The sequence below is a fragment of the Canis lupus genome, chromosome 27 (assembly GCF_003254725.2).
Source record: "Canis lupus dingo isolate Sandy chromosome 27, ASM325472v2, whole genome shotgun sequence".
Classification (NCBI taxonomy): Eukaryota; Metazoa; Chordata; class Mammalia; order Carnivora; family Canidae; genus Canis; species Canis lupus.
The window spans coordinates 3624390-3645534 of NC_064269.1; the positions used below are offsets into that span (position 1 = coordinate 3624390).

The 21145-nt window shown below is 46.2% G+C and overlaps 1 protein-coding gene and 1 long non-coding RNA gene across 4 annotated transcripts; one reads left to right on the forward strand and one right to left on the reverse strand.

Moving 5' to 3' along the window:
• Positions 1-740: 740 nt before the first annotated feature.
• On the reverse strand, positions 741-5011 carry DAZAP2 (DAZ associated protein 2). Of its 2 annotated transcripts, none has more exons than XM_025458860.3 (4): positions 4853-5011; positions 3695-3813; positions 3019-3264; positions 741-2180 (listed from the first exon to the last, which is right to left on the reverse strand). In XM_025458860.3, exons 1-4 carry the CDS (start codon positions 4863-4865, stop codon positions 2052-2054), a joined length of 507 nt encoding a protein of 168 aa, XP_025314645.1. In that variant the 5' UTR covers positions 4866-5011; the 3' UTR covers positions 741-2051. The 2 variants fall into 2 exon arrangements, with proteins under 2 accessions (XP_025314645.1, XP_025314646.1); XM_025458861.3 differs by having other exon boundaries at positions 1858-2180; positions 3096-3264.
• A 62-nt stretch (positions 5012-5073) lies between these two features.
• LOC112667260 (uncharacterized) lies at positions 5074-13361 on the forward strand. 2 transcript variants are annotated; one of them, XR_004809936.2, is made up of 3 exons: positions 5074-5147; positions 6981-7108; positions 12815-13361. It is a non-coding gene; the product is annotated as an uncharacterized LOC112667260 (long non-coding RNA). The 2 variants fall into 2 exon arrangements; XR_003141116.3 differs by lacking the exon at positions 12815-13361 and adding an exon at positions 7890-12808.
• Positions 13362-21145: the final 7784 nt, after the last annotated feature.

The window sequence follows — 21145 nt, forward strand, 5'->3', positions numbered from 1 at the left end:
GCATACGTTCTCTCCCAAACAAACAAAACCCCAGAGAAGTTTCAGAAGTTCCCAGAACAATCTCAGGAGTTTGAAACAAGACGGTCGTGAGAAACTTGTCCCAGGGGAGTCTCATCAGAAACATACCCTGGGAGATGAAATGGTTACCTTCCACCCTGGCAAGGACTAGAATTTCCCAGACCTTTTTTTTTTTCTTCAGGATTTTATTTATTTACTTGAGAGAGAGCAGACAAGAGAAAGCATGAGTGAGGAGAGGAGGGGCAGAGAGAGAGAGCAGCAGAGGAGCTGAGCAGGGAACCCAACTTAAGGCTTGGCCCCAGAACCCCAGGACCATGACCTGAGCTGAAGGCAGATGCTTAACTAAGCCCCCCAGGTACCCCTTCCCTGACCCATGCTGGGTCTACACAGAGGGAACCAGCAACCATCTCCTTACCACTTTTCCCACCAGTGCCCTTTGAATCAAGCCGAGAAGCTCACTGGATCTTAGTCCCCAAACGAGATGTGTTTAAGACAGTGTTTTGATAGAAATCATAGCTCCTCAGGTCATAATCCCGGGGTCCTGGGATGGAGCCCTGCCATCAGGTACCCTGCTGGCTGCTCCTCCCTCCCGCTCGTGCTCTCCTTCTAATAAATAAAATCTTTAAAACCCTGGAATGATAGCAGCACCTATCTGAATCCTAGGTGGGACATAAAAGATAGAGAAGAAATCTAAAAACAAGTTGAGTAAAGAATCCTTGAGGTGAGGTGTAATGCAACTTCATCACTTTATTCAAATCTTCAAAATAGTCTTTATTCTACATTTTTAGTATAAAAAATCCACAAGTTAAGTGCACCACAGTGTAGAGAGAGACGTACAACGCTGAACTTCCATAACAGTCAATGGTACAGTCAAACATCACATGTACAGAACACAAAATTTAGATGAACTGAAATTATAAGATAAAATAAAATAAAATCCAATTTCAGAAAACAAAAATCAAAGTATTAAGGATCCCTGAAAATATTCTTAACCCTAATGAGATTTCGCTGGACTCAAGTCATTTTGTAGTGAGGGATTCATAGTATGACCCCATTACCCCAGCTGAGGAATTCTCAGGAGCCATGAGTGCCTGCATCAGATACTCTGATAACTGGTAACCAATTTTTGGATGGGGAAACTTCCCCTAATTTGGCTCGGATGTCATCAGGCTTTTGAAATGCATCCTCCTCCTTGCCCCCACATTTTAAACCAGTTTACAGTACGGTTTGCATGGATACCCTTTGTTCAAATGGAGCTGTTTTTCTGGCACCGGAGCAAATTTGGGTTTGGTTCGTAGATGAAGAAACAACCTATGAGGAGGGTCCAGAGAGGCACCCTCCACTTTTGCCTGAGGAGATGCAAAAGCAGAAGTAATGGGGTCTGTGCTTGGGGCACAGAGGGGGTTTCAGAGGATCCTTGTGAAAGACTAGTTAAAAGATGGCAAGTGGGGAGAAGTGCAAGGAGAGAAGGAAGTTAGTCTGACTGGCTTTCTGTCCTGCACCATTGATTCAATGGAGATTGGCGGGAAGGAACTGGAAGACTAGGGTTGAGGGTGGGACGTGGGGCAAAGGATGGAAAGGCAGACAACTAATGCGTTTCATTTATAACAAGTAATAGAAATCAAAGACTTAAAGGAGATTAAAGACCAATCAGAATAATTTGGCAACTTTAATTCTTAGGAAGATCAAAGTTCCCTCCAAACCTAATTTGATGTTTTATTACTAAGAGCAAAGACCAGTATGGTACAGTATTACTCCGGAGGAATTAAAGGAAGATCCTTAGGGCTGCTTTACCCACATTCATTTTATGAATGGATGCCTCCCCTACCTCAAAATGCTTTAAGGAGGTACTGCTACCATTACATGGTTCCTTATTAAGTTTGAAAAGTGCCTGAAAGTTTGGGCACCAGAAAGACACCCCAACAACATGTGTCTAAACTGCAACTTCAGGTTAATATGACTAAAGCAGTTACATTGTGAGAAGTGCTGAAGGTATGTGATGTCTTTCCCGGCATAGAGGTGGCCTTGGTTCTTCACCAGATGGTGTAGCCACCATCTGAGCCACCCATGAAGAAGTTTCCCTTCCGCTGAGTTACGAGGACATTGGCTCCCTGCATGACTGCAAGCTGAGCAGCGTTGGGAGGGCATCCAGGGGGTGGAGGCTGAAAGGAAAAGACAAGGTTGATGGGCAGAGAGCAGCTGAGACAAGGGAAGTGGACACACGTGAAACAGGATCCATTAGGAAGATGGCAGTGTCCTGACCAATCACATCTTAAAGCTAGTTCTGCCAACGTGGGTTGTAAAGCAGGTCTATATTCTCTGTGAACCCAAAGGTACAGACAGGAAAAGAGCCTACCACTCATTTAAAGGCATTCTCACCTCATTTCAGGTATATGGCTTTGAGGCAAGGACCACCTGGGCTCTAATTCTTATAGAGGGGGGAGCTAAGCAGGCAACATAACTAAAATCTCTAGTATCTTTCTAAATGCCACTTAATAGGGGACTATGCTTTCTTCATTTTTTTCAGGATTTTAAAAATTATTATTTTATTTAAATTCAAGTTGCCTACATATAACACACAGTGCTTATCTCATGTGTCTTTCTCCATTTTTACTCATCACGTTTTTCTTTTATCACGTTTCTTAATGGAATGCCATACTGAAGGCAAATTTGAAGTAAATGTTACAGGCTGAATAAGGAGTATTACTAGACCAGTACCAAAGTGGAACTGCAAAAGCAGCAGGCAGGACTCCTAATGCTTTAAAGAGGTATAGGAAAACAAAGGAATCTGGTTAACTCAAGCCCCAGGGAATGTGCCAGATGCTACTGACTTGCCACAGTTCTCCTGCCCCCTCAACTGCTTTCTGCCCAACTACTGGATGTCAGTGCTTATACCCATACCACAGCTATTACCCAGGGATGGTGAAAGGATGAATATGTAATCTCTTCAGAAAGTTAAACTACGTAAGAGCTGAGTTGTTCTGATAAGGTCATACTCACAGGAATGTTGCCAGCAGTAGCCCCCGCTCCAAATCTGGCACCTGCATCATACCCTCCTTCCACCAGCACTGCTGAACCAGGTGGATAGATGGGACCAACTGGATAATAAGCCATGGGGATTGTGGAACCTAAAGGTCCAACAGCCACAGATTGGGCCATGGGAAGATACAGTGAGGCGCCAGGAAATGCAGCTGACATGGTGGGGACCGTGGCAGCCCCCGGATGCACAAAGCTCGGACGATAGAGCTAGAAGAGAAGGCAACAGGTTACTTTATGACATTCCGATTTTAGATCCCTTCTACGCTCAATTCTTAATTGTCCTTGTGCAGATTACACTCTTGAGTTACACAAACTGCCTTTCCACTGCCACTCAGTACCCTCCTGCATCACTTCCTGCCATAGCTAACGTGAGGCTCAAGGAACGCAAGCTCATCTTCTTAACCTCACCCGGTGCCAAAAAAAAAAAAAAAAAAAAAAACATGAAACAATCAGATGATGCAGTCTCAACCCCAACAGAAATTGCGCTGAAGTGTACAGTGTTTCAGACTATTCACGTGAGCCCTCCCTTCTCCTATTTACGGACACTGAATAGATATGCGTGGACTCAGGCTTATTAGCTAAGGACTGAAGATGTGACCCAAGAGCACTGGGTTCAAGTCTAGTAAACTGGAAGCACCTCTGAGTAGGCAGGTGGAGCATCAGTATAGGGTGGAGCCTGAGGGAGATGCAAGGTCTGAGGGTACACTGGGTTCCCAGGAGGCTGCACGGGATAGGTTGGCTGCGTTGGATATTGACCTGGAAGACAAGAAAGAAAAGAAAAAAAAAAAAAGGAAAGAAAAAGAAAATGCATGTTGCCTACCACACAGAGCCACCAAAATGGGGCAGAGCATCCTGGGTAGCTGCCCTAGGGGCAGCAAGCTGGAGATGTGTAGACAGACCGCTCTGGGTGGTGGGGTGGGGGTGGGGGCTGATTTCTGGGGCCGAGAGAATATTCTCTTCGCACCCTTATCCCTACTCCTACCGGGGCAGTCCTCCCACTGGCACACCCGAGCTTCTCCATCGATGCAGGGCAGGTGTGGGGCCCCGTTCCTGCCCGTGCCCAACGGCAGGGACGCGCTGCCCCGGCTCCGGGTGGTCGCCACAGGCCTGGCTGGACCGAGCCGCGACCTCGTTGGGTCACGGAGGTTGCGGGTTATTTGCCCCGCCGCTTCCTACTCAAGGTCGCCTTCCGAATACAGCGCGCGCTGGACGTGAGCCCTCGGGACCCGAGGGAGGATAACGGGAACCGTCCTGAGGCACAGCGGAGGACCGGGTGGGGCCCGACGCCGGCACAGTCCCAGGAGCCGGGGGCACTTCGGGCGGCCGCGCGAGGCACGCGGAGGGAGACCCCTCCGCCGCCCCCGGGCCCCCGGGCCCCGGGGCCCGCCCGCCGGCGCCGCACTGGTTAAGCCCTGGCGCCGGCCTCTGGTTCCGGAGCGCGAAGCCCCGCCCCCGCCGGCGCGCCATTGGCCGACCCGCATCCCTGCTCTAGCTCCCCATTTGCTCCCGCAGATGCCCATCATGACAAGCCTCCCCCCTGCACCCCCCCGCCCCTCCACCCGAGCCCGCAGCTCCAAACTGCGCCACAGAGTTTAAGGAGGAAAGGGCCGGGAAGCAGCGAGCAGCCGCAGTTCGGGGATGACGAAGGCGTCTGGCGCGGCCCCCGGGGCCGCAGCCGGCCGGGGAGGGAGGCGCAGCGCGCCCCAAGCCTCCGCTTGGCGACCCCGGGCTCCGGGCCCGCTCGCTCCAGGCTAGCACTGTCCCCCCGACGGCCCCGGCCGCCCCCTGCCCTTGCCTTTGCTGTTCATGGTGGCTGCGGGTCCGGTTCGGCTCGGCGTCGCGGACGGTTATTTTTTTCGTCCTCTTCCTGTTCGTAGTCACTTCCGTGTCACGTGACGGCCCGTCCGCCTCGCGTCACCCGACGCCCGAGCGCCGCCGCCACCGGAAGCCCCGCCCCTCCCGCGCGGCGTCCAGTAGCTGGAGGGCGGGCGCGCGTGGCCCCGCCCCCCCGGCGCGCGGCGGCCCCGCCCCTTGGGTCTCGCCCTCCCACCCCCACCCGCGTCCCACGACGGGAAGAAAACCGAATGCAGGTATTGTCTCCAAACACGGTTGTTGGCTTTTTTTTTTTTTTGGTTTTGCCTTTGTTTTTTCCGCCCCCCCCCCTCCTCTCTCTCTCTCTCTCTCTGGGGCGCTCGGGGGCAGAGCCGCTGAAGCCGCTCCCCGGAACCTGCTTCCACCTCCGCGCAGCAGCTCAAGGTGACCTCACCTGCGGAGCGCGGCGGCCCCGGCCCCGGCCCCGGCCCCTGGACTGCGCGGGCTGGCGGCGCCGTCAGTGGGTCCTGGCCGCCTTGCCCGTCCCGCCGGCAGGTGCCCGCCTGCACTTGCGTCGCTGCCCCTCTGCCCGAGGGAGGCCCCGCGCAGGGCCCGGCCTGCCGCCTCCTGTAGCCTCCCTCTCTCTCCCTTCGTCCCTACCCTCACTGTCCTTAAGGGAAGGGGTGCCACCCTCTAAGGCAGCAGTGTCCCGGGCAACCTTCATTTTAAGATACGCCGCCTCTGCGCAAGTACAGAGATGGAGCTACACAAGACTTTTTTTTTTTTTTTTTTTAAGATTTTTGTTTATTTGTTAACCAGAGACACAGAGACCCAGGCAGAGGGAGAAGCAGGCTCCATGCAGGGAGCCCAACGTGGGACTAGATTCCAGGACCCTGGGGTCATGCCCTGGGCCGAAGGCGGACGCCCAACCGTTGAGCCACCTGGGCTGCCCCACAAGACATTTTTTTAAAAAATATTTTATTTATTTATTTGAGAGAGAGAGAGTGCACCGGCAGAGGGATGGGCAAAGGAGAGAGAGAAGCAGACTCCCCGCCGAGCAGGGAGCCCCATGCAGGGGCTGCACATCCCAGGACCCCGGGATCATGACCTGAGCCCAATGCAGACGTTTAACCTGCTGAGATACCCAGGCGCCCCCAGCACAAGATGTTCTTTTTTTTTTCTTTTTTTTTTTTTTTTTTTTTTATTTATCCATCAGAGAGAAAGAGGCTCCATGCAGAGAGACCAACGTGGGATTCAATCCCAGGCCTCCAGGATCTCGCCCTGGGCTGAAGGAGCCATCCAGCTGCCCAGAACACAATGTTCTTTTTTTTTTTTTTAATTTTTTTTTTCTTTTTAAATTTATTTATTCATGATAGTCACACGGAGAGAGAGAGAGAGAGGCAGAGAGAGACACAGGCAGAGGGAGAAGCAGGCTCCATGCACCGGGAGCCCGATGTGGGATTCGATCCCGGGTCTCCAGGATCGCACCCTGGGCCAAAGGCAGGCGCCAAACCGCTGCGCCACCCAGGGATCCCTGAACACAATGTTCTTAATTTGGTTCAGACTAATACTAGTATTGAAAACCCTGTAATTCTGACCTTTCCCTGTATGTCTGGCTCTAATCTTCCCGAAGGCAGCACAGTGTTAAACCTTCACTGGTTCAGCTCAGTAGTGAGACCCCAACACCGCACCCCCGCACTGTTCTGAGACACAACAAAGCCTTTGTGCTCTTGGAGCTCACCTTCTAGGGCAGAGGCTCAAAATTTTTCCGACCACAGTAATATGCTTTAAATCATGACCCAGTATGCACACACACGTTTGTAACAATTTTTTTAATTCCTTTTTTTAAATTTTATTTATCTATTCATAGAGACACAGAGAGAATGCGAGGCAGAGACACAGGCAGAGGGAGAAGCAGGCCCCATGCAGAGAGCCCGACATGGGACTCGATCCAGGGTCTCCAGGATCATGCCCAGGGCTGCAGGCGGCACTAAACCGCTGCGCCACCGGGGTGGCCCCTGTAACAATTTTTTTTAGCCTAGTACTTGTTCTATGCAGAGTGCACTGTAGTTATTTTCTATTCTCCTGTTTTGTTTTGTTTTTTAATTCAGATCTGATTGTGATTTGTCATCCCACTAACAAGTTAGCACCCACAGCTTAAGAAAACAGTGTGTTGCAGTACCCTTCTATCTCCAAGGCCCTGTACTTTCCTTAGCATGAAGTTTGCAATCAGTAATTGGTAAGTAAAGGAGCAAATAAATCCTTGAAGGTCAGACCAGACAAATGTTACCTGTATCCTAACTTTTCCAAATTACATCCTAAATTGGTTCCATCCCAAAGGGACACCTGGACAGCTCAGTGGTTCTGAGTGTTTGCCTTTAGCCCAGGTCGTGATCCTGGAGTCCCCCATCACGCTCCCTGCGTGGAGCCTGCTTCTCCCTCTGCCTGTGTGTCTGCCTCTCTCTCTCTGTGTGTGTCTCATGAATAAGTAAATAAAAATCTAAAAAAAAAAAAAAAAATGATTCCACCTCAAAGTCTGAAACCGGAGAGGTCACTAATCTATCCCACCTGTACGCCATGCTCAAGGCTTCAGAAAATAAAGGACTAAACCTAGGAAAGGTTTTCTTTTTTTTTTTTTTTTAATTTTTATTTATTTATGATAGTCACACAGAGATAGAGAGAGAGAGAGAGAGGCAGAGACATAGGCAGAGGGAGAAGCAGGCTCCATGCACTGGGAGCCCGATGTGGGATTCAATCCTGGGTCTCCAGGATCGCGCCCTGGGCCAAAGGCAGGCGCTAAACCGCTGCGCCACCCAGGGATCCCTAGGAAAGGTTTTCTATCCTTATTTCTCTCTGTGGCCCTCCGGGACCCCAAAATTGTGTTGACTAAAGCAGTCTGCATCAGTGAGAGTGTAAGCAGTGACCCCTGAATCAAGATACTAGTTCTGGTTGTCTGTCAGCACCTGACTTTGGTCCTCATCTGTTCAGCTCCCACTTATCCCATACTGCTTTTTAATTAGGTACTGCACCTGTGGGACGCCCAGGTGGCTCATCAGTTGAGCGAACACCTTCAGCCCAGGGCATGATCCTAGAACCCGGGATTGGGTCCCGCATCAGGCTCCCTGCATGGAGCCTGCTTCTCCCTCTGGCTGTGTCTCTGCCTTTCTCTGTGTGTGTTTCTCATGAATAAATAAATAAAACTCTTTAAAAAAATTCAGATACTTACACTGGATGGTGAATAGCCATTGCCCCAGACTGTCTCAAGCATACCTCTCTGCTCCAGCCCTCCACTGGAACCCACCCCTCCACCTCTCCATGGTCCAGTGGTTAAAGGGCAAACTATGACACTCAGGAAGCCTCCAGGACTTAGCTACAGCTAAGACAAGTTGCCCTCATGTTGGTCAGTGTTTCCTCTACTGGATCTTAGGTATTTTACTTATTCCTCTGGGACCTGGGTATAGAACAAGCTAGGGCAGAGCTCAATGAGATTATCAAGAGAAATGGAAAGGTCAAAACCACTGCTTTCTCTGGCAGGTGGAATGAAGGAGCAACTGGCTACTTAACTTTCTTGCACGGGAGTCAAGAACCTTTCTGTTTTCTTCATTCTCCTGGGTTCCCCCACCAAGATGAAATGTTCACCTAGCCATTCATCAGACATCATTTCTTGAATTAATTTAGCAACTATTTATTGAGCACCTATTATGTGCCAGGCCCTGTGATAGGCACTAGGAAACAGTGAAGAAGCAGGCTGAGTCCCTACCCTTCCAGAACTTTGTCTACCTAATGGGAGAGACAGAGAAGTAAATAGATAATCATAACTTTAGTAGCGCTGACATAAGGACAGGGGTGTTAGTACCTAATCTCTTCCTTTTTTTTTTTTTTAAGATTTTTTTGGGAACCCCTGGCTGGCTCAGCAGTTTAGCACCTGCCTTCGGCCCACCTGCCTTCGGCCCAGGGAGTGATCCTGGAGTCCCAGGATCGAGTCCCACATCGGGCTCCCTGCATGAGGTCTGCTGCTCCCTCTGCCTGTGTCTGCCCCCCGCCCCTCTCTCTCATTAATAAATAAAATCTTTTTTTTTTTTTAAGATTTTACTTATTCATGAGAGACACAGAGAGAGAGAGGCAGAGACACAGGCAGAGGGAGAAGCAAGCTCCATGCAGGGAGCCCAATGTGAGCCCAATGTGGGACTGGATCCAAAGACTCCAGGATCAAGCCCTGAGCTGAAGGCAGACACCCAACTCCTGAGCCACCCAGGCATCCCAGTACCTAATCTCTTCCACTGGGGTCCGGGAGGGCTTCCTGTTGGCAGGGATATCTGAAGGCTGAGTGGAAGTTTAGCAAGTGAAGGGCATTCCTCAGGAAAGAACAGTTTATGCAAAGGCCTAAACGTGAGAGAGCTTACTGAAAGGGAGGGCTTGCAAGCAATTCAGTACGGCAGGAGCGGGGAATGGGAGGTGAGGACTAGTCAGACATGATGCTAAAGAGAAAAAAAGGAGCCAGACCATGTGGGGGACCTTGGAGCTCATGGAGGATCTGATCTAAGGGCATTGGATTCCCACTAAGAGCCCTGGTTAGCCACCCAAGAGTTTTAAGCAGAAAACTGACATGATCGTGTTTTTATTTTAGAAACAGCTTTCTGGCTACAAAATGTAGATTAGAAAGGGACAAGAGTGGAAGCATGTCTGGGAGAGCGGTTAGAATCGATGTAGCAATTTTGGTGAGGGACATGGCAGACTGGCCCAGGGAAGGGGCGGGGGGGGGGGGGGGTAGAAAGAAGGAAGGCAGTATTCCAGAACTATTTAGGAGGCAGAAACAACTGGACTAACGCTCAGGATTAACGTCTCGGATTAATTCAGAGAATTAATGTCAGGGATGAAAACTACATAAAGTGAAAAGACAAATGACAAATTGGAGAGAAGATATTTGCCATTTGTATCACAAAGGACTACTCTCCCTGTCCTAGAACTCCTAGAGATCAGCAAGTCTATGACCAGCCTTTAGAAAAAGTAGCAAATGACATTTACAGACAGTTCAAAGGAAAGGAAATACATTACTTTCTTTTTAAGATTTTATTTATTTACTTGGCAGAGGAAGTACAAACCGGGGGAGGGAGTGGCAGGCAGAGGAAGCAGCAGGCGCCCTGCTGAGCAGAGGGCCGGATGTAGGGCTGGATCCCAGGACCCCGGGCTGGCGACCTGAGCCCAAGGCAGCTGCTTAGCCACCCGGTGACTAAGCCACCCGGTGCCCCTACAAATGGCTTTTAAACGTACGGAATGATGTTCAACCTCACTCTTAATAAGAAAAAGGCAAATTAAACACAAACACCATTATCAGATTGGTAAAATCCAAACATTTGCTAACTTTAGTTTTGTGAATAAACAGACACGCTATTTATTTTTGTTTTTTTTGTTTGTTTTTTGTTTTTAGTTTTTATTTCAATTCCAGTTACTTAACATACAGCGTAATACTAGTTTCAGGTATACAGTAATGATTCAGAACTTCCATACAACGCTAGGTGGTACTCACCACGAGTGCACGCCTTACCTATCTCACCCATCCTCCCAATCCCCATCCCTCTGGGAACCATCAGTTCTCTATAATTAAGTCTATTTCTTGGTTTGTGTCTCTGTCTCTCTTAGTTTTTCCCTTTGCTTGTTTGTTTTGTTTCTTAAATTCCACATATGAGTGAAATCATACGGTATTTGTCCTTCTCTGACTACAATCTGATTTATTGATAGTGGGAGTGTATATTGGCACAACTATTGAGTTAATATCAAAATTACATATTACCAGCCCCACTTCTAGAAATGATCCCGATGGCTATATTTGCACCCATGAGAAACACTGTGTGTAAGGTGCTCACTGCAGCATCATAATAGCAAAAGTTTAGAAAGAAGTCACATGTCCATCAATAGGGAACTGGTAAAGTAAATCTTAGTGCATCCATACAATTAAATACTGTGTGGCCGCAATAAAGAATGAGAAAGCTCAACCAAATGTTTTTTTTTTTTTTTAAGATTTTTTTTTTTAATTTTATTTATTTATGAGAGACACACAGAGAGAGGCAGAGACACAGGCAGAGGGAGAAGCAGGCTCCATGCAGGGAGCCCGACACAGGCGGGACTCGATCCCGAGACTCCAGGATCACAACCTGAGCTGAAGGCAGACATTTGACCACTGAGCCACCGAGGTGTCCCCAATATTTTTTTTTAATGAAAAAAAGAAAAGGTTCAGAACAGTGTGGTTAGCATAATGCCTTTTGTAAAAGAGCAGGAAAACCAAGAATATTTGTTAGCATTTGAATAAAGAATACACAAGATACCTTTAAAAGTGACTACTGGTTGGCAGGGAGAGAGTCTCACTTTTCACTGTATACCTTTAAAATCTTTAAAAACTTTTGAACCAGGGCAACCAGGGTGGCTCAGCGGTTTAGCGCTGCCTTCAGCCCAGGGTGTGACCCTGGAGACCTGGGATCAAGTCCCACGTAGGGCTCCCTGCATGGAGCCTGCTTCTCCCTCTGCCTGTATCCCTGCCTCTCTCTATGTCTCTCATGCATAAATAAATAAAATCTTAAAAAAAAATAAATAAAAATAAAAACTTTTGAACCAGGGACGCCTGGGTGGCTCAGCAGTTGGGCACCTGCCTTCAGCTCAGGTCATGATCCCGGGATCTGAGATCGAGTCTCACATCGGGCTCCCTGCGTGGAGCCTGCTTCTCCCTCTGCCTGTGTCTCTGCCTCTCATGAATAAATAAATAAATCTTTTAAAAAATTCTTTTTGAACCATATGAATGCTTACCAAGAAATTAAAGCAGTGTTGGCACACCTATAAAAATGACTAATGTAAAAAGCCTGAATATTTCGGGTGTCAGAATGTAGAGTTACTAGAACTGTGACACACTGCTGATAAGAGTGTAAAATGGTACAACCACTTTGAAGACAGCATGGCAGGATCTTTAAAAGTTAAACATACACATGGAACTACCCTATGATCCAGCAAAAAGTATCAGAGCTGCCTGGGTGGCTCGGTTTGTTAAATGGCTGCCTTAGCTCAGGTCATGATCTCAGGGTCCTGGGATCCAGCTCCATGTCAGGCCCTCTGCTCAGGGGGGGTGCTTCTTCCCCCTCCACCACCTTCCCCCGGCCACCTCTCCCCCCAGCTTGTGAGTGCTCTCTGTTAGATAAAATCTTAAAAAAAAAAAAAAAAAAGCTGATTCACAGCTACATACACCCTGATGTTTATAGCAGTGTTCTCAATAATAGCCAAATTATGGAAAAAGCCCAAATGTCCATCAACTAATGAATGGATGAAGAATTCGTGGTATATACACACAGTGGGTTATTACTCAGCCATAGAAGGAATGAAATCTTGCCATTTGCAACGAGGTGGGTGGAACTAGAGTATATTCTAAGTGAAATAAGTCAGTCAGAAAAGACAAATACCATATGATTTCACTTGTGTGGAGGTTAAGAAAATAGATGAACATGGGGGAAGAAAGAGAGACAAACCATAAAACAGACTCTTAACTATAGAGAACAAACAAGGTTCTGGGAGGAAGGTGGGCAGGGGTATGGATTAGATGGGTGATGGGTATTAAGGAATTCATTTATGCTGAGCACTGAGTGTTGTCTGTAGGTGATGAATCACTGGATTCTACTCCTGGAACTAATATTGCACTATATTTTGACTAGCTGGAATTCTTTTTTTTTTTTAATGGAGATTTTGTTTAAAGCTTTTATTTATTTATTCATGAGAGACACAGAGAGAGAGGCAGAGACACAGGCAGAGGGAGAAGCAGGCTCCATGCAGGGAGCCCGACGCGGGACTTGATCCCAAGACCCTGGGGTCACAACCTGAGCTGAAGGCAGACATTCAACCACTGAGCCACCCAGGTGCCTTGAAACTTATTTTTTTTTTTAAGTTTTATTTATTTATTTAATTGGAGGGTGGTGCACAGAGGAAGAAGGAGAGAGAATCTCAAGCTGACTCCCTGCTGAGGGAAGAGCCTGCTCCTGCCTCTGAGATCAGACCTGAGCCGAAACCAAGAGTCGGACACTTAACCAACTGCACCAACCAGGTGCCCCACTAACTGGAATGTAAATAAAAACTTGAAATAAAATAAGTAAACGATAAGCAAAATATTTTTTTTAAGATTTTATTTATTTATTCATGAGAGACACAGAGAGGGGGGTGCAGGAACACAGACAGGGAGAAGCAGGCTCCCCACAAGGAGCCCGATGTGGGACTCGATCCCAGATCCCAGGATCAGGACCTGAGCCGAAGGCAGACGTTCAACCACTGAGCCACCCAGGCATCCCAAGCAAAATAATTTTTTTTAAAGTTAGGCATCACAGGGGATCCCTAGGTGGTTCAGCAGTTTAGTGCCTGCCTTTGGCCCAGGGCGCAATCCTGGAGACCCCAGATTGAGTCTCATGTCGGGCTCCTGACATGGAGCCTGCTTCTTCCTCTGCCTGTGTCTCTGCCTCTCTCTCTCTCTATGTCTATCATAAATAAATAAATAAATAAATAAATAAATAAATAAATAAATAAATAAAATCAATCAATCTTTAAAAAAAAAAGAACTGTGAGAAAATAAATTTCTAAAAAATAATAATAATAATAATAAAATAAAGTTAGGCATCACATACTGTATGATCCAGCCATTCCACTCCTATTAACCCAAGAGAAATGAAAGTATAATGGGCACACAAAGACTTACTAGGATATTTATAACAGCTTTATTTGTAACAGCCCCAAACTGGAAACAACACAAATGACCATCAACAGGTCAATGGGTGAAGAAATGCTATTGCCATACAATAAAAAGGAATAAACTATGGATCCACACAACATGGCTAATGTCAGTTATGCTGAGTGAAGAAAACCTGACCAAAAGAAAGAGAGCGCATACTGTAGGATTCCATTTGTGTGTATGTATATATATATTTTTTTTTTTTTAAGATTTTATTTATTTATTCCTGTGAGACACAGAGAGAGAGAGAGGCAGAGACCCAGGCAGAGGGAGAAGCAGGCTCCATGCAGGGAGCCCGATGTGGGACTCGATCTGGGGGGCCCCAGGATCACACCCTGGGCCAAAGACAGGCGCTAAACCGCTGAGCCACCCAGGAGTCCCTGTAGGATTCCATTTATATAAAATTTTGGAAAATACAAATTAATCTGTAGTGACAAAAAGCAGATCAGTGGTTGCCTGTGGGAGAGGGAGGGACCCATGAAAGAGATGGACTCTGGGAAACCTCCGGAGGTGATGGATGTATTCATTATCTTGATTGTGGAAATGGTTTCATGGGTGAATATGTATGTGAAAATGTATCAAATTGTACATTTTAAATGTGCAGTTAATTGTGTGTCAGTTTTACCTCAATAAAGGTATTTTTAAAAACAAATGTTGGGGGCAGCCCGGGTGGCTCAGCGTTTTAGCGCCTCCTTCAGCCCAGGGTGCGATCCTGGAGACCCGGGATCGAGTCCCAGGTCGGGCTCCCTGCATGGAGCCTGCTTCTCCCTCTGCCTGTGTCTCTGCCTCTCTCTCTCTCTCTGTGTCTCTCATGAATAAATAAATAAAATCTTTAAAAAAAAAAACAAAAACAAATGTTGGGAAAAGCCAAGGATGATGGCTAATGAACTGCTAACCTGCCTGGCAAGACAGGTGCTGGGAGCAAAATTAGGACAGAACTTGGTAAGTGCTGTAGTAGAGCTGGGTAAGCTGTGGTCTGAGGGCTCAGAGAAGCACCTTGCCTCCTCCTGGTGGGTCCCGACTCCCAATTAATCAGGCTGGGTAGAGGTTTTTCATGTACCTTTATTGAACATACTATGTGTTATGCTCTTGACTCACGTAACTGCAAGAACAAACTACCTCCTATTGTCCACCCCAAAAAGGGAGGGCAGAGGTTTGGGGAAGAATCCAGTCAGGCTCTCCGAAGCAGCCTTTTCAGAGCTTTGGCTGGTTTTTGTGTAACTAAGGGAACAAGGATTACAAGATATATGACTCAGAAATGGACCCTCCTTTCTTATTCCAGGCAAGCCTTTGTAGGAGAGGCTCTAATACTGCTCTGCATAATAATGTGAAGGGCTAACTCCACCGTGGCAGGGGCAGCCTAGTAAATCCTGGGGCAGTGTCTCTTCTTTTGGGGCTTTGATCAGTTTTTCTCGATGTGAAACCGCAAGCCACCTGCATCAGGATCATCCCATGCTTGTTAAAAATGCAAGGTAATGGAGTAACGGCCATGGCAACATTAGCTGTTATGGGGGGTGAAGACTTCATTTTGTTCTTCGAGATGTGTGTTTGTGTTCCAAAGGTTACTAACTTTCCAAAGGACAATCAGAAGAATAGAGCCTCATCTGCATCTCAGTCTGGCCAAGAGACTGGAAGGGTTCTGGACTTGGGTGCCAGCCTCCCCTAGACAGTTCTGCTGGGTGGACCATGTGCCACAGCTCACTGGGACACATGCTCTGTGCCGCCTTTCCCCTGCTCCACCTCACACACACACTAATCCCCACCCCTTCACCTCTTCCAGACTGAACTTGTCAGATTTACAGAAATGTACTGGGGGTAGCTGAGGAACAAGAGAGAGGAAGGGCCTCAGGGCTTCCCAGACAGAAGTGACAGAGTTTCTAGGGAGGGAGGCCGACCTGAGGACAGGGAGCCAGGTTAGGGTCTAGGGTACATCCATGAAAGGAACAGACCCTTTAATAAAGATTGAGCTTCACGGGGCACCTGGGTGGCTCAGTGGTTGAGCATCTGCCTTTGGCTCCTGTCGATCTCCTGGGGTCCCGGGATCAAGTTCTGCATCGGGCTCCTTGCATGGAGCCTGCTTCTCCCTCTGCCTGTGTCTCTGCCTCTCTCTGTGTGTCCCTCATGAATAAATAAATAAAATCTTAAAAAAAAAAAAAAAGGATTGAACTTCTTAACTGTTTTTCACTTGGATTATAGGAAAAGTTGAAGGTAAATTTCTAAGCTTTCCCCTATTGGAATTCCCTTTAGTCTTCCAAGCCTTCATTAAAGAACACTTTGTGTAGTCATGTTGGGGAGAATTCACCGCTCTGCCCCACCATGAATAGTTGTATTTCATCCAGAAGAACCACACTGGAGTTCTAGGCTGTACCCAGCAGCCCAGTAAGTGGCCCAGGACCAAATGAGACAGAAGGTCAAGCAGTAGATTTGGGAGACAGGCATGAGACAAACCTAGCCTTTCATTCCACTTCCCTGAATCACTAGAGAGAGGTGACCTTTAAAATGGGAATACAAAAAAAAAAAAAAGATGAAAATGCTGACACTTGGGTTTCATATACATTATTTCCTTCAATCCTTACAAAACCTTAGAGTGTTATTCCCATTTTACAAATGGGAAACTATGTCTTTAAAAAGCTCACTTGCCCAAGGTTACACAGTTAGTAAGCGACCAAGGTCACATCTGAATGCAGATCTGTGGATCTGATTGGATTATAATCTCTCCTACTTGCTTCTGTGGCCATGGCGGTGGGCAGTCAATGGCAGTTAACCACCTGTTCATGCACCAGAGACATTTTAATCTCCATTACATAGAACTTTGTATTATTTGATGCCTTCTCTCTCTCTTTTTTTTTTTTTTTAGATTTTTAAATTTATTCATGACACACACACAGAGGGGCAGAGACACAGGCAGAGGGAGAAGCAGGCTCCCTGTAGGGAGCCCAATGCAGGACTCGATCCCAGGATCCGGGGATCATGACCTGCTGAGCTACCCAGGCGCCCCTTCTATGATGCTTTCAAGCCTATGTTGCTTCTGTAGTTCATAGAAATAAGATATAAAAAAGGGAATCAAGATATAAACGACGATTCATGGAAAGCATTGTGAAATGCCTCTATCTCGGGCACCTGGGTGGCTCAGTCCGTTAGGCATCTGTCTTAGTCTCAGGTCATGATGCTGGGGTCCTGGGATCAAGCCCCACATCTGGCTCCCAACTCAATGGGGACCCTGCTTCTCCCCTCTCACTTTGTCCCTCCCCCTGCTTGTGTGCACTCTTTCTCTCTCAAATAAATAAAATCTTAAGGGGCAACCCTCGTGGTTCAGCAGTTTAGAGCCGCCTTCAGCCCAGGGTGTGATTCTGGAGACCCGAGATCGAGTCCCACGTCGGGCTCCCTGCATGGAGCCTGCTTCTCCCTCTGCCTGTGTCTCCATCTGTGTGTGTGTGTGTGTCTCTCATGAATAAATAAATTAGTAAGTAAGTAAGTAAGTAAGTAAATAAATAAATAAATAAATAAATAAATAAATAAATAAATAAAATCTTAAAAAAAAAAAAGGAAATGCTTCTATCTTGGCACTGGTGGACTTTGTCATCTGAAGGACTTAGGAAAACCGAATATAAAAAACATGGAATGTGAAGGAAAAGGAAAATTTAGGCTATACTCCTGGTCTGTTCCTCAGCAGCTGTTTGGCCTTAGACAAGCCACTTAACCTCTCTGAGCCTCAGTTTTCTCATCTTCAATATTATTCCTGTATCACAGATTTGGTGTGAAGGTCGAAGAAGATAAAGGATAAATACTTCTTGAGCTGCAGAATGCAACCCACATCTTAGTTAATAAAGGTATAAACTCTATCAGATTTGCTGAAGTGCTCTTTTATTGCAAGGAAGGATACCCCCTCTGGCCACTTCCTGGGCACAATCTCTAGGCAAGCAGGAATCAGGAGCCTTTAGCCAAGTTAAATGAATGGTGGTTGATTCTGCCAATCTATTTCCTACTCCAGGCTTTTTCTTTCCCCTCTTATCTACACATCTGCATGTCAGGAATAAATTTCTTTTTCCTACAATATCATTTTTTGATAGAAACTTCCAGACTTACTCAGATGGGAGAAAGGAGGGGGGGAGAACAAAAGACCACATTTCTTCAGCATTTCAATCAACAACCTCATTTTCTTCTAACAGTTGAAGTGAACTTCTTATGAATAATGGATGATGGCCTGATGAATATGCACACAGCCTATTATGCCTGTGAGCTTTGGTAAATAATTTATGAGCTAAAATGTTCCTCACCTTGTTACTGTACAAAAATTATGAAAAAAAACCCACATATTTACCCTTTGAGCTGGTAGGGTGATCTGTCAGAGTGACAGCAGCCTAGTAATACAGTTCTACACCATTGCTAAAAATTAAAGTAAATAGAATAAAATATATGCATTTCAGGTTGGGAGGTCTGTTAAAAAAAAAAAAGGCAGAGTATGCACAGCCACACTCTGTGTCACATTACAAGTTTCAAAAACTCAAAAACAAAACAACCTTTTGGCTTCTCACCTTAAAATATCCCAGTGCTCAGGGACTTTTGTCCTTCATCACCCATTCTCCTCGCAAGGACTTCACTATGACCAGTCAAGATGGACAACAGATTCCCTGTTTTGTGAAAACCGGCCGACCACCAGCTGTAACGTGGTAAGATGTAAGACTCCAGAGATTTAAAAAAAAGGAAAAGGAAAAGAAAGGAAATCCTCAAAGCTTTCAGAGAGAACAAGCAGGTAGCACAGAGAAGGGAATAGACTGGGCGAGGAGCACTTGGAAATGCATCGCTGAGAGCTTTTTCCTGCAGACCAACCTGACCACCCCCCCACCCACCCCCACCCCCTGCTGTAGCACCCTCCCACCCACTCTCACCTGCCCAGCCTCACTCCCTTAGCAACAGCAGTGAGGCCTTTAATCTGGTGAGTGGAGGGGGGGAGGGGCAAATTAACTCTGGACCCGAGAAAGGTATTGAGGAAAAATGTGCATGGATCCTGGGGAAATCTGATTGTTCCATGACAATTTTTGAAGACCTGGAACTGGGCTAGCTCTCAAATCAGGGACACCAGGGATTATTTATTTGCTCAGGTTTCCAGAGCTTTCTAGGAATAGAGTACAGCGCCAAGGGAGGCTCTTCCTGTCAACAGCCTCTTGCTGTCCCCCTGATATGCTAAGCGCTTGGAGGAGACCAGACAAAAGAGGAGATGTGAGGCCCCAGCCCCACAACTGTGGGGGAAACCAATACATTCTCTATAAAAAGAATGAATGGCCTATAAACTACAAATTATATAATGAAGTTATTGGAACAATGATGTAATTAAAATAATACTAATTAGAGCAACGTGGTATTACTCAAGAAGGCTTTTGGCAGGAGATAAACCTTGAGTGGAGTTTGCAGAGAAAGAACCTAATTAAACTGAAAGATGGGAGGTGTATAGGGCCGGCCTTCCTGATGTGGGCCCTGCCTGTCTTCCCAGCCCCATCTTGTGCAGTTCTCGCTTGCGGGGTTCCAGCCATATTGATCCTCTTTGTTTCTTGAACACCAAGTCCTTGTGACTCATAACCTCTGCTCTGCCTCTGCTTCTGCCTTTTCTGTTCCTTCTGCCTCTTGCTTATCCCGTCTTTCAAACTTTGCCTTATATGGAACTTCTTCAGACGTCTGCCCTGCCCTGCCCCCTCATAGTTACTCTCTTTCTTACCACCTTCTCGTTTTCTTAAACATCGTGTGTAATGATATATTTGTGTTGATTTTTTTAATGCCTGGTTCCTTTGTAGACTATAAATTCTAAGAGAGCAGTCTGTTTTGTGTTCCACTGGACACTTAGCACCCAGCCCAGTGTCTGGCACACAGTAGATGATAACTTTTCGTTAAAGAAATGCAGGCTCAGAAGGCATGGGAAGTGGGAGTGCAGGAGAAAAAGAAAATGTGCCAGGCTTAGGATACTGCTGAAGAGTTTTATTTGGCATGGGAAGCAGAAGGAAGCCACTGGCAACATCTCTCTCTACCCATTCATGAAAATATTTATATTGTTGAAGTTTTTTTCTGATTATCAAATATATACTTATTCCAAAAAGACTGTACTGCAATATTGTAAAGATTGTATTACAAGTGTTGGAAGGGATGTGGAACAAGAACTCTCATATGTTACAACTAAGGACATAAATTGATTCAAATATTTTTGAAAACTAGCAGTATCTACAAAAGTTAAACATATACCGCATACGTAGCAATTCCACTCCTCAGTATTTACCCAGGAGAAATGGGTGCGTATATTCACCAAAAGACGTGTACCAGGATGTTCCTAGCAGCTTCATCCATAAGGGACAAAAACAGGAGTAGCCCAAATGCCCATCAATGGTAGAATGGATGAATTGTGGCATAATTATGCAATGGAATATATACAGCAGTAAAAAAAGAACAAACAGTACTGCTAGACACAACAACATGGATGAATCTCAGGAACATATGTTGAGTGACAGAAGGCAGACACAAGAGCACACATACTGCCTGGTTCCATTTACATGAAGTTCAAGAACCAGCAAAACTAATCTATGGTGATAGAACTCAGAATAGTGATAACTGGGAGTTTATTAACTATCAAAGTGTGCAGGCGAGTCTTCTTGGGTGTTGGGAGTGCTCTTTTTTTTTTTTTTTTTTTAAGGTAGGCTCCACGCTCACCGTGGGGTTTGAACCCACAACCCTGAGATCAAGAGTCGCATCCTTTACAGACTGAGCCAGCCAAGGCGCCCTGGAAATGCTGTATCTTGTTATGGGTGGCGGTGATAATTACAAAAAAATCCAAGTTGTACATTTAAGACTTAGGCACTTTACTGTGTGCGTATGTTAAACCTGATTTTTTTTAAAAAAATTAACATACAAAAAAGTGAATATATGCTCATCATCAAAAATTCAAGCAATGCAGAAGTATTTAGAGTAGAAGTTAAAGGTTTCCTTTCCCCAGAGAAAACCACAGTTAACATTTTGGTGTAGGTCTCCCTCAACCCCTTCCATCATACCCCTCTTTATTCCAACTATCCTTGATATTCATGTCATTCAAGGCATTTCATCGTTGTGTAGCACCAAACCAAGTCACAGAGACTAAGAGTTTCTTTCTTTTCTGCCTTCGTGTGACACCGTTCAATAGCACAACTGTGCCCCTCCTTCACAGAGGGTAGTAGGAAATACAAAAATGAGTACGTCACAGCCTGTGCTCTCGAGGAATTTACAGTCTGAGGGGAAAGACCATAGAGACTACACACAGACCAAACAAGACTCCTGAGGGAGAGGACACCATGACATGGGTCAGGGTTTTCAAGGCCATTAAAGTGGATGCAACTATGGTACAGGTACTGATCCCCTACCACTGTACAGAGCTTATGGTTTTCAGAGTGCTCGCACATACAGCCCCACTATTAATCTTCTTAACCATATGAAGTGGTGATTATAGATAAGAATCCTCATTTTTATTTATTTATTTATTTATTTATTTATTTATTTATTTATTTATTT